Source organism: Necator americanus, chromosome III (assembly GCF_031761385.1).
Source record: "Necator americanus strain Aroian chromosome III, whole genome shotgun sequence".
Classification (NCBI taxonomy): domain Eukaryota; kingdom Metazoa; phylum Nematoda; class Chromadorea; order Rhabditida; family Ancylostomatidae; genus Necator; species Necator americanus.
In genome coordinates, this window is record NC_087373.1 from 19,574,544 (window position 1) to 19,587,790 (window position 13,247).

The 13,247-nt window shown below is 41.3% G+C and overlaps 3 protein-coding genes across 4 annotated transcripts; all 3 read right to left on the reverse strand.

Annotated features, from left to right (window-relative positions):
- Positions 1–7,338: 7,338 nt before the first annotated feature.
- Positions 7,339–13,238, reverse strand: RB195_010147 (uncharacterized protein; the record flags this gene model as incomplete). Of its 2 annotated transcripts, none has more annotated exons than XM_064191011.1 (5): positions 7,339–7,345; positions 9,163–9,301; positions 9,376–9,434; positions 9,498–9,558; positions 13,193–13,238. In XM_064191011.1, 5 exons carry the CDS (start codon positions 13,236–13,238, stop codon positions 7,339–7,341), a joined length of 312 nt encoding a protein of 103 aa, XP_064048594.1. The 2 variants fall into 2 exon arrangements, with proteins under 2 accessions (XP_064048594.1, XP_064048597.1); XM_064191012.1 differs by lacking the exon at positions 7,339–7,345 and adding an exon at positions 9,056–9,071.
- RB195_010148 (uncharacterized protein) lies at positions 7,791–8,277 on the reverse strand (the record flags this gene model as incomplete). The annotated part of the gene is made up of 3 exons (XM_064191013.1): positions 7,791–7,848; positions 7,907–8,047; positions 8,267–8,277. The coding sequence occupies 3 exons, from the start codon at positions 8,275–8,277 to the stop codon at positions 7,791–7,793; spliced, it is 210 nt and encodes a 69-aa protein (XP_064048595.1).
- On the reverse strand, positions 8,884–9,283 carry RB195_010149 (uncharacterized protein; the record flags this gene model as incomplete). Its single annotated transcript, XM_064191014.1, has 2 exons — positions 8,884–9,071; positions 9,163–9,283. The coding sequence occupies 2 exons, from the start codon at positions 9,281–9,283 to the stop codon at positions 8,884–8,886; spliced, it is 309 nt and encodes a 102-aa protein (XP_064048596.1).
- Positions 13,239–13,247: the final 9 nt, after the last annotated feature.

Genomic DNA, 13,247 nt, shown 5'->3' on the forward strand with positions numbered 1-13,247 from the left:
GCCTCGGTGTGATTATGATTTTCCTATTTTTTGACTGTGTGATTTAAAGGCATCACTCCAACCTGAGGTGGTGCAGATTTCAGGTGGAGTATTCGTATACGAGATGGGAGACTATGGAGAGTGGGGTGATTCCGTCCATTTCTTCCTAATTGCTGTAAAAACCGGCCCGGAAGATTTTATAGGCTTCAGGCATTCTGGCGCTCTATTTTCTACAAGGAGTTCGACTGGAGCGCGCCAGCCTTGTGCGGCGACGCATCTTCCGGGCCGTTTTTTACGGCAATTAGGAAGAAATGGACGGAATCATCCCCCCTCTCCATAGTCTCCCACCCCGTATACGAATAATCCACCTGAAATTTGCACCACCTCACATTCGTGGGGTGATGCCTTTAAGGTTCGTTAGAAAGCTCTGCGCGCCCAAATGCCAATGTCAGCCCAAATCGCGTTTGAGCACTGCACACCTTCGAATTGGCATCTCTATATTTGACTCTATTCAAACTGTCTGTTTCTTCATGTATCCACATGCTATTTATCTCTGACTGTTGAAAAGGACAGTGATTTCTACTTCGTCCAAAAAAGAAGATGTTTTCTTGCTCGGCAATCCCCACAAGGAAAGGAGGATTTACTGTCTTTGAGTGGTGGATCTGTCCTTCTTCTCTCTGTAGAGCGGTTGCACAGTTTAGAATTTCTTGCATATGAGCGCTTAAATATTGCATAAAAATATGCTAATATAATTGGTTACCACACTAAAGTAGTGAACCTCTGGACTAATTCTTCAAAACACTTTGATGTCCTCCCAAGAAAAGCACATCTGAGTTAACAAAATCTCATGGTGGATCCTATAATATTCCACGGTTGCTAATCGGCCAACCGTAAACATAACCCAAAAACATACCAAATAATGGGAGAACAGGAAAATGTCAGATAATTTTCGATTTGAGATCTCAGTTTCGTTTTTAGTCCACTTCTTTTTATGGCCTCAGTGAGTAGCGAAAACGAAAAATTGTTCTGAGACGATTCCATTTGAATTTGCTCCTCATCCTGATATGTTCATTTTAGCGTAAAAGTTGACCAGATTGGTCGATCCAAATGTACTTCAACTCCATTAATAATAAAATTCTTATTGCAGAGAGATGAAGCGAATAAATCTCCCAGTGTTGACGTAAAAGATTTGCATATGGAACAGGTTGATGGTTGGGAACCGGAAAGTTGTAACTAGGACAGAGCATCACTGATAAAACTGGAAGCCTTTTTTCTGTCAGTCTGAGAGGAAGAAAAGAAGAGGAAGATGCTGACTACCATAGTTTTTATGGCACCTGCATCGCCAGTTTTGTGCCGACAAATTCGTAATTAGATGTGGATGATTTAATACAGCTCAATTATTTCCTAAGTCACATTATTGTAGGTGGTGAGGTAGAAAGGACTTTTCCGCAACAAATTAGCACAACACCTAAAGACAGCTGAGAACATAAGACGGCAACTGCGATAGATCAGAAAGTTACGCTGCAGATCCTGAATGGTGAATTTTGTGAAGGACAATATGGATACGGCACAGAGCTACCTGACACTTCCCCTCCTATATATGGGCATAAATCCGGAGGGGAAGAAGATCGGATGTTTCGATATTAGACTGAGAATGGATGATCCTTTTCATTCGAGTACTCCCGGAACAACCATCATCACCTAACGCTCTGGTCGCCGCAATCGGTTACGCAGAATCGCTAAGATTCGATTTGTCACACTAAATGCAGCGCCACAGAAACGTCACCATCACATCAATGTTGATCGGATCTCCCCGCTTAGTTTATATCCTAGCAGCTAAATGAATGTTCCCTTTTTGGAAGTAATCCTTTTCTGGCGATTCTCCAGGATCAGAAGTTGAAAGCAAGACTAGTTCCTTTCATTTTTCGCAGACTTCTTTCACTTCAGAGAACCATTTGGATTTCTAGGATAAAGAGAATGTGTTTTTTTTTCTAAATTTAATATATAGGACGGGTGAAGCACTGTTAAAAATGACGCTGTGACAAAACAAACGGAACTGTCTCTTGAAAAGCAAAAAATTCAGCTGAGAAGACAAAATTAAAGTTGCGCGGTTTTCTTATCAATTTTCATCCCCTTTCTCCAAGTTTGAACATCTAACCTATAAATCTGCAAGATTGTTGAATTTTTGCGAGATGTTTTCACACTGTTATCAACTCCCACTTATCTTGTCGTTTTTAATACTAATGAATAACAATCGGAATGAAAGTGCTAATAGGACTTGCGTAAAGTGTTCTGCTTGAATGATAAGTGATGAGTTTTAAAGACAACAACAGTCTGAAACGCTAAAAACGTCGACACTAAAACTCTCTGATACGTGCTGCAGACTGCTCTTTTTATTCAATTCCGAGCTTGATTAAAAGATCGTTGGTATCGTGAGTAAAAATTCATAACACTTGCCATTCTGAATTTGAATTTACTTAGGTAGTTTGGAATTTTTTCCTTCTTTCTTTCATATCCGTATTTTGGAATGGCTAATTTTGCCCTAGAACCTGGAACCTAGAGCCGGGATAGTCGGCAGTCCGACAGCACATTGATAAAGTCCCTCTGAAAAGTCAATAAATGTCGATGTTAGCTGATTTTCCTTATTTCTACACCGCACAAACAAATATTCTCTGTATCCACTTGAATGAAATTTGCGATGAATTGTTGTTTTTAGTCGGTGTTTGGAAAAAAAGTTAGATATCTCGCACATTCCTTCCATTTTTCTTTCATTCACTTCCATTTGACGCAGTGATCATTTTTTGCAATACAGTTCTTCCCGAAAAGTCTTGGTCTCTGTCCTCACAACTGTGACAATAACAAATGGAGGCATTCAGTGACTTTTTTTACTAACGGGAGACGGTCCTCAAGAACCCACAGCCTGTACCCAAAGCGTCGCTAGAAAGTGGGTTTGGGAATCCACATGGAACCGCAAAAATTTGGATCGAAGCCGAGATAAGACATTTTCCGCAAAGATAGGCGAAGAATGACTCGTTGTTTGCATCTGAGAGAATCACAACATCGCCACTGCAGCAATTCAATAAGATAAAACGATGTTGGTGAAAATTTCGACACCCATGACGTCGCCAGCATCCACCAGGAATTATATTCTGTTTCGGATGCAGATCCGGCATGAGACTTGGATTCAAGCGACCCGACTGCATCAAATTTCTTCAACAGATACAGAAAGATTATTACCCAGCCGTGGAACAACTGCTTCCTTTGCGAATGCGCAATCAGACTGAAGCACCTCGCAGCCCTCTCGCATCACAACTCCGAATCCGAACAGAATCCTTTTGGATTAAGTAAAGCCTGTTGGCTAGCTGTATAGGTCTGAGGCAGCCGTACATCCGTGAACTTCTCGAGACAGAGTTCGCTTCCATTATAGCTCGATGTTGATCTTCTAACATTTCTCACTCCAAGGTGTGCACATATTTAAGCTTTTAGGGAAGTTTAAGGTTTATAGAAAGCTTCATGTTCAGTTACAGAATAAGGCTTGTAAAAGTAATAAGCAGGAGGAATTGGCCATGATTAATGCTTAGGTTAAGGCGTAATCACCTATATGTGCGATGCACTAGGAACCGTCTCTGACGAATGTGGAATGCAACAAAGATTTATTTGTACAGGCTACAGATTAGTAGATGCGCAGCGCTACTGGATGCACGAGATAGCAGCGTTTGACTCCGAGATCATGTGGCTTATTTCATGTAATCATGTGACTTATTTCCGAAATCTTTTCGGGTAGAACAATCTGCAACTTCCAGGCGTCGTCTCGCCTCTCCGTCTGGCGAACTCATTTAATTGTGACTGTAATGGTCGTACTCCGTGCAGCATCTTTACCTCTTCCGCTCCTACGAATTGACTGAGGGATGCTTTGCCGCCGGAAGGACTTCCGATATATTTGTAGATCTGAACAACGTTTGCCTGCTAGAAATAAAACCATAGCACATTACAGGATTACACAAGCAATCGTGAGAAAAAGCAGTCCTCTTGAAATAGAATTGAAGACAACAAAAACAGCGAAGAAGGGAAATTATGGGTAAAGTAGAACTAGAATGAAAGAAATGTAATGTGTTGATAAACTTCTGAACAAATCGCAAGAAATGTCGATAACATCACTAACGAATTTATTCATATTCTGAGAAACTGATATAAATAAAATGGGATTCGATCGACGAAAAGTGAACACACGTCTGCTTCAAATTATCACAGATATGTCCTCTTTGTTGAATCCGTCTTGGGGCGAAGAAAAGAGTATCGCTGCAGAACGATCGGTGGCTACAACGATGGTGACGTCACTTGTCAATGGTGGGTTCTTGGCAGTTTTGCATGCAGCTAAACAGTGAGATCACGCCCAGTTACTGCTCGGCCTCTGCTGTATCATCTCTTGCTCGTAGCTGGTCGATGTGTCGAGACGGTGGTTGGCTCCCACAACGCAACGAAATATATCGAGCTAAGGGAATTTATCACCATCAGCTCTTCTCTTGAATTTTTTTGCACATCGCAACAAGTTCCTTACTCAAGAATCAAAGGCCAATCGCTAAATACTCAACACCCGTCGATAACCTTGAATACGAACACAGGAGAGACTGTTGCCTTGTTCTTGAGGCATATAAGGAATAGGTCGTAAGCCGGTAAGAGGCTGTACTTTTACTGCCTTCACGAAACGGACAAAATGCTCGGAGTACGGCTAAGCCTTGAACTCGAACCTAAAAAAAGACTTTGCCACCCCTTCTCGAAAATTTTGTTCAAAGGCTTGTATGTCAATAAGAAGAACTGCGTAGGGTATGTCTGTGCAACAAAGCAGTCGGTTTCACACTTTAACTTGCTTACGGGATAGCGGGATTAGAACCGCCTTGTTACGAAGTTGAGACCGCTGTTTCCAATCAATTGAAAAACAGCGTAAGGATTCGGAGGGGCGAGGCCGCCATGTAGTGGCTATCCCGGCGCGAGCCCTTCCGGGTCCGGGCAGTTGGCCTCGGGTCCTACCCACCGATGCCTGCCTTCTCTGCGCCGATGGTCATGACGTGAGTAAATGAACAGACATTTTAAAGCAAATTTTAATTTTGAATTCAATCAGAGCTCACTGCTAATAGAGTAGTGATGAGTTTTAACTTGACTTTCTGCTGTTTCAGCTGAGTTAAGAGCTTCGAAGACGACGATACCTGACCGCCGCACCGACACTCATAGTCTGTTTTCGATGTTCATGCTTAACATTATGGTTACGCATTTAGAAGTTTCATTTTCGTCCAACTTGCATGATTTTTGCACATTGTACTGTGTTGACCAAGAATGTAAAGTTTCAGAAAAGCAACATGTATCATCGGGAAAGAATCCATGTGTTCAATTATTCTGGAATAGGGTCATTTTATGAAGTGATACATATTTGCTTTCATCATCGAAGAGGACAACGTTATGATTAGCTTCCGCTCTAGAGCCTCCTTTACTAAACATTCCTGTTCCGAATGTCCTGGTTGATTCTCCTCGTTTTTCCTATCTATGAACTCTGAACCGCTCATCAACACCATGTTTCGGCCTTCAACATTCGTTTGTTACTGACCTGAATTGCCGTAGCTCTAGCTCTTTCAAGAAAAATGGAATGGATGCGTTACACTTGTTCGAGATCTGTAGCACAGCTGCTCAGTCTTGTGTATCGAATACAGTTAACGGCCCGAATGTGCCGAAGGCTGGTGGAAAAAATGCACTAAGTACGATAAAACTCGAAGCTATTTCAAACTGCTGCTGTTTATAGTTGCGATTAATCTCTGCTTAGACGCACAACAGCTACAGAATAAGCAGTATGAACATAGCTGAGAGCTAATCTCGAAAATGTTTCTCTTCCGAGTAGGATGTTCTGAATCTTCTTGGTCTACATCAAATGCAGCTGCGGCCCAGTGCACGCTGGGAAGTGGAGATATTCGGTGTTTGCACTAGGACCCTATCACCCATCTATCAGTATCACTTTCCCAGCACTAGTATCAGGACTAGTGCTTGTACGAGTGGCAGCAGTGAGCTTTTAATGGGCAGATACTCCATCCGCGAAGTTGCTGTGCAATTTCTGCAGAGCACAGAAAATTACTCTGGAATTTCTGAAGGCTGAAATTGAAATGCAGCGACTTTTTGTATCTTAGCAGGACCTCTGATACCGTTGTAACTGGTTACGCAGTCTGTTGAGCTGAATCCTTCCTGGAACCTCTTGAACCCTTGCTTTTCGGCATGATTTCGTCTCAAAACAACAAGAGTTTTGCCCTTGGGTCCTCGTCCGCGTAGATGTCACACAGGCTAGCGATTGGAGGTTGAACTTGGTGAGTCTTCACAAGTGAGTAAGGTTTGTTTAGATCAGGGCACTGGTATGGTATAGACTCTGCTGGAATTCAACTCACACAAATAAATTAAAAAAATGGACAAAAAGGGAGCCATGAGAAGAGAGAACCAACCTCGCCGTTTTCTCGCCATTTTCCTGTCACTTTTTTCAATAATGGAGAAATGTTTACACGTGATTGACAACCCTTTGTAATGACGGGTTCAGCTAATGGTTCGTAACTCTACCTTCTTATTTTTGATGACCATGAAGTAAAGATTCCTCTCCACCAGAACACGCTTGACGCCTGACTGAAACTCTGGAATCCACCCTCTATAGCGAATGAAAAAGTGAGACACTTAATTTGCCATAACAACTAAAACCATCCGCTGAAATCCATAATCCCAGGAATCTTTCTCTATCCTGGACCTAGGAGTCAACTGATGTAAGCTGTATCAAAAAATACGACCGTCTCTTTCATAGAAAAATTATTATTTCCGTCAAGATCGCGAGGAGGCGCAAGACGAAGCTCCACCATCAACCAGTAATTTTTTTTCATCACTAGGCTTTCGTCAACAATGCTTCGAAAAAAAGGGGTGAAGAAGATCTTCCACAACTATGGAGCTGAACTCCTCAATCTTCAATGTTTCGTCACAATCCTGTAGAAAATGGACATGTCATCCAAAAACTGCTCTTTTTCGAAGTAATATCACATTTATGTGGCGGGCAGTATTGTTATAAAGGTTTATGATCAAAAGTGAAGTAAGAATGGGACGGCGTATGTTTATGAAAGGAATCTATTTGACAATAGTGCATCACGAAGGACGAATAATCGTAGACATCCACACACAACAAAACCAAATTTGGATATTTTAAATACCTGTATATGCGTGTACTTGTAAATGTACGATAATTTAATATAATTTACACATAATGTAATAACACATACACGTGCCGAATGTAAGAACATTAGATAAAGGATAGCTAGTAGTTTTCCTTGTCTTCCGTTCCTCAAGCAGTCAGAATCTGGAATAGACTTTCGTCTTTTTTCCAATCTTCTGTTTTTAAATCTTCTGTTGCAGGCTTCTCCAAGCTGAAGAACTATCTCAAAAACAGAAAGTTTTTCAGTGAACTGTCATTTGAGATATTTGAGGTTCAACCCTTTCGCGTCAAAATCCTACTTCTACTCTTTCCCTCCTTGCTTCTGGGCAATCTCGGTCATCGCAGCACCAATTATACGTATGTTTTCCCTTTGCTTTTGAATGCGGACATAAAAAAACGGAAATGCTGCCATGTGTGCAAACGGCATTAAAAATCACATTAATTACACAACACGATTGAAAAAATTTACCCTACTGCAATACTCATCGGTTAACTCGAAAGTACAAGACGCCACTGCGCCTCCACTGCGCACAGTTAGCGTATTTCTGTTCAGTCCGTTAAAGTCGCTCGGAGTAGAAGTAGTAGCTGGTTACCAAAATTCTGCTATTTGTTGTCGTGAAGAGAGGGGTTTGACAATGAATGACGACCTTCACTAAATTAGTCATCGCCATTCTCGAAAATGAAACGCGACATTGAAATGAGCACCTTACTGTATGGAAATTGTATGGATGGCTGGTAGTGCAATGCCTTCCTCTCACTGATTTCATTATTCCCATAATTATATGCATCAACAGACACATGTAGTGGTTGAGTTTGACGGATATGTATAGTAGGAAAAGGTATTGTCTACGAAAAACTGATCGCTTTTGCAATAAGATAATGTGGGAGTTATATGGATTCACACTCGAACAGTCGAATATAAATGGTTTAACTGTGTGTATCCGACTCAAGCGAAAGTTCTCAACGTCCTAGCTCGGACTGGTTTTGAAGGAACAAACGGGTTGAAGCAGAAAAAGCATCGAGGATGCAGTAAAAGAGGCCGAGAACATTTGGTTCTGCGCTCACCTCTTTAACATGAGCGTTCTTCTTAATTTAACCTACGTTCCAGAGGCGTGATCGGCTCGCCAGGAAGACAAAAGGCAGTCGACATTGTGATGATCGAGGACTTATGCTTCACTGAAGGATAGTATTGCAATCCCGGCAAGAGGAGGGAATTTGGAATTCTCTCTTACATTAGGTATCTAAGGTCAGAGTCGCTACCGACGTTTGATTAAATCTGATCCACTAGCGGACTTTCTTTGTAATAACTGCATGTCGGCCTTAGTCCTCAGTTCTCCTCTGGGAGCTAATTATCACTTGCTAAAAATGGGTGATTGGCTTGCGGCAATCAAGGGAACATCAGGACGAGCAGTAGACCAACATTTCTCTCACTTCAAAGCAACAACAGACAAAATTGTTCCAAATATGATTTACTCATCATTCTCTTTGTTTCCGAGGAAGTGAGGAGTCATAAAAGGTTAACAAACAAACGGAGGACATCAGAAAATTGTGTATGGACTTTCAAAAGATAATGTGCTTACTTCCTCTATCCTAGATATTTCCCTGATTGTATTCGAGAATACTTTATGTGAAGCGAGCTATGAATAAATTGAACGATGTCCTTCCTCTGGTTCGTTTTCTCCTCAATCTGATTCCAGTATATTTTCTCGGATTTCAGCTGTATGACAGCACAGTGCGTCCTCAGTTTTGATTGTTTCCCTCAATTCAAATCCAGATGGATACATCAAGACAAATTGCCCACTAGGTCTCATTTGAAACGCACAACATACGTACGGGATCACACCGCTGCAGATTTTAAGCTGATGGTGCTCTAAATATGTTAGGTCTTGTTCTGATGAGAACCTTATCGCAACAACGCTGCGGAGAGATAAGAGCGAGTAGCGCAGATGGGAGCTTCTCACCTGCTCGCTCTCGAATGCATAGTGTTACCGATATGGGGCATAATGGAAGTATTATATATGCTGTGGCACATCTTTCGTTGCTCCAAGATGTTGGTGAAAGTAACACACTGGCTTTTGTCATCCTTGCTACCACCTCTCACTGGAATGAAGAAACATTTAAGTCAACGAATATCATATAGAGTTACGTTTCTCGTCTTAGGTTCCTATAAACACAGGGTAAGTCTTGATCTCGCCCAGAAATCATCCTTGTAGATAACTGCTTGAGAGAAATTCTGAAAAACGTGTCTTTTCAAGAATTCACGGCGGACATATATTTTGCTAAAGATTGTATGTACCCCAAACTGACGAGAGAAAGCCTCTCAGCTGATGGAGAAATTAGATTGTGACCAATTTCATCTCATTAACAATCTCTGGACCTAGTTTGGTGTCCTTAGTTGTGCCTAAAGTTTGCATTATACAAGCTATCTAACATTGAAGAAGAAAAGCCGTAAGTAACGACATTGGAGCAGTTGATAATTTGTCCAAAAAATAGGGATGTAATGACATGGAGAGAAGGCATCGCCACGACGAAAGTAACACTAAGGAAAACAGGACGAGATAAGGTGCTAGACCGCGAAGATGCAGAGAAAAAGCCGATGAAACTCGTTTCCAATGATGTCGTTGATTGGGAACGTCCAAGAATTAGGCATTTAGTGTGGGAGAACGGGATTCGAGACTCGATTGAGGGTCCGAAGAGAGTGGCTCGACGTGACACTTTCAGTGACAGGTCGGACCTCCGCAAACACACCTCCAACGTCCTTTTACCTTCCTCTCCCCAGTGTACAGGTCATGTGAGACATGCTTTCCACGAAATTCTTAGCGCTCCTTCCATTTTTGGTTCACCTTCGTGCTCTTCTCATTTCTCTGTGAAACTGGTCTAAATGGATTCAGTGTAGTAGCACTGAAATGGGCACTTCTGCTCATCTCAAAGTTTGTACGGAACGGCTGTGCTGTTCATATGATTTCGTCGAAATTTTTGAGTAAAATCCTTCTTCGTCTCGCGATGCGCGCATCCTTATCAACTGTTGTTTTTATTTAGTGGACGACACTCCAAACCTTCTTAGCCACTTTGACTTGTCGTATTTTTCAAAAACAGCGCAGTGCCATGACGCTCACTTGTGAACTTTGCTTCCGAATTGAATTCCACACAAGCTGATGTAAAATTGTTACTGCTGGGTTGAAGAATAACTTGCTAACATTCTTTAAAAACATCACCGAGGGTGATTCTGTCCATTTCTTCCTAATTGCAGTAAAGAATGGCCCCGAAGATGCGGCGCGTGCACGAGGCTGGCGCGCTCCAATCGAACTCGTTGTAGAAAATAGCGCCCCGGAACGCTCGAAGCCGCATCTTCCAGACTGTTTTTTACGACAATTAGGAAGAAATAGACGGAATCACCCTCCTCCCCATAATCTACGACCACATATAGGCATAACCCACCTGAAACCCGCACCACCCAAAATTTGTGGGAGATGCCTTTGAATGTGAAAGATGTGCATAGAAATAAAAAGTATTTTCAAAGCTTTCGATAGAGAATTTGTCGCCTACAGAGAAATTTGTTCTCACTCTTTAGTTTTTTGAATTGCTTTTTGTTGTTTAGATAATTGAGAGATTGTGTCGAGTGGACAAAATGGAGCATTTTTACATTCTCTGTTTCACAGATTTGTTTGAGGGAAACCATAGAAGAAATTTTTGAATGTGCTGCCCCTCTCTTCTCCCCTGGTTACTTTCGCGCTTCGAAATTATTAATTGTGACCTGAAAGACGGGTCGGACCAATGGATCAAGTAGCTGAGGGAGAATTTATTTTCTTTTTCGTATTTTCTACACAAGAAAAGCCGCTGAGTGTTAAACAAAAGTATAATCTACGCTGTTGTTCACCCAGTCATTTCCAACAACTTCTTTCTTTCGTTTAGTGATTTTTCGACGCATCATATTAGCTGTCCTGTGTTCCTTTTTATACTTTTCATCTTTTTTGAATGCTTTTTTTTCGGAGGTTCTCGTGCCTCACTCAATCGCCCTCCAAGCACAGATCTCAAAAACAGATTTGTAGTCTCATTCTTGAATTAAATGCAGAAAAGAAACAGGATCGAAAATACTCCATTTCAAGGATCTAAAAAGCAGCGTTCAATGAATTTAAGAGGATAGCATGCGACTATGTTGTAGAGTGAGAAATTTCTCTATCAAACGGCGTGTAGTGTTTTTGAAACTCTTTCCATTACTACGTGCACTTTTCACTCTGATAAAAAGGAAAACTCTTACGACATATTCCTTAAATGAACAAATAATCCAACAAACAAATAATGCCCGGAGTGCTTAAAATGCGATAGTTAGGAGCATAGGAGCATTTCAAATGGAAGCTATTACAGTTGATATAGTCTCGCCGCCTACGAGCTAAGAAACCAGTTTCTGTGGTAGAAAACTGAAACAGTAAAGGATATTGAGCGTGATTCCACCACTTCTTGAGCAATCAATATACATAATTTACAAATAATAATATACATAGTAATATAATATACATAATATACAATATCAATATGCATGTTGTAGTGGTGGTAGGAGCTTTAAATACCTGAAAAGTGGGCACAGGGCACAAATTATGGCGGAAAAGAGTTGTAATGTATCACAATAAATTCTGGAAATAATAAGTTTTTCACAGATTTTCACTTCTTGACTGTTGGGGTTTTAGCTAAAAATTCTGTTGGGCAATCTCTAACAAACGATCCTAGCTAAGAATCACACTTTTGATACGTGCTTCACTGCGATGGATTTGACTATTCGCTTCCGTGCAACTATCATCCAGAAGATGAGAAACTGACAGTTCGCTGTGTGATCAGTAGCACTGATGGAGAGGTTTCTCATAGATTCAGCTGACTCCTCTCCTTTTCTGAGTATGTTCGCATTTTTTCGAGGCAGTTCCAGAACAACTGTATTTCCAGGGAACACGTTGAGTGAAAGTTGTGGTATTTGCTTCCTTAAGAAGAACGTGAATCAATGCTTCTTATTGTTCATGCTGCCCTTTAATTGCATCAATAGCTCTGTTTTTCCTTGAATGACGGCATTTTCGTCCCTATATTTCAGCTTTTATAATGTACGCTATGATACATAAAATGACAAGTACATAAAATGACTTGGAACGAAATATTGGTCATGAGATTCGTTTTCAATTTGGTAGGGGCACTCTGCCTTTTTGCTGTTTTCTTTTCCGCTCCACAAACATTGCGCCAATTCGCCTTTATTGTAGCATGTAAATGTGGGTAAAGAATGAAGGCACTGTTTGAAAATCATTTCGATGTAGCCCTGCGACGGAATTCCTCTTCTCACAAATTCATCAATTGTTGAGTGAATTCTTAAATGACGGTACTTCTGGGAGCGTCCAAGGAAGCACTTTTCAAACTAATATTTTTAGTCATACTTGGATCGTTTCTCCCTCTGACAGATCTAAAAACTGAGATTGCACTGAAATCTATCTTGAATGTCGATTTGCCTGTCTCAGCTGTGAATGTTCACCAATTCATCGTCATAGCCGCTGGTTATCGGAATTCGTTCTTCATGGTTAGCGTCAGCGAAAATCTGACGATAAATGCCAGCGATTGTTGGCACTGCGTGCCGACGCTATCTCGGACACCTTTTTGCCCTTTCCTGATATGGCTAACACGGTTCTTCAGTCTCACCGCGGCGTTGTGTACACTTTTCAACAATCGTGTTTGACTACATACATCGATCCGGAATCGCCATTATTTGCACAACATCTATACTAATACTGCAAAGGAGTTTTTAAGGCAGGTAACTGCTGCTTTATGTGTTTTCTCAAATTCTACTCTAATATGATACTTTCTTCACTTTTTTCAATTATAAGAACACTTGTATAACGAGATGTTGTCCGCTTAATTTCTACAGACTGAAACCTTCTGTCTTCTGCTAGAATTGTCGTCACGAGTCACCGTGGAAATCAAACGGTGACATGAACTGCTAATAGAATCGCTTACACTTACATTCGAGTGGGCAACCCGCCGAGCCGACATCGACGACATCACCCATAGCCTTTTC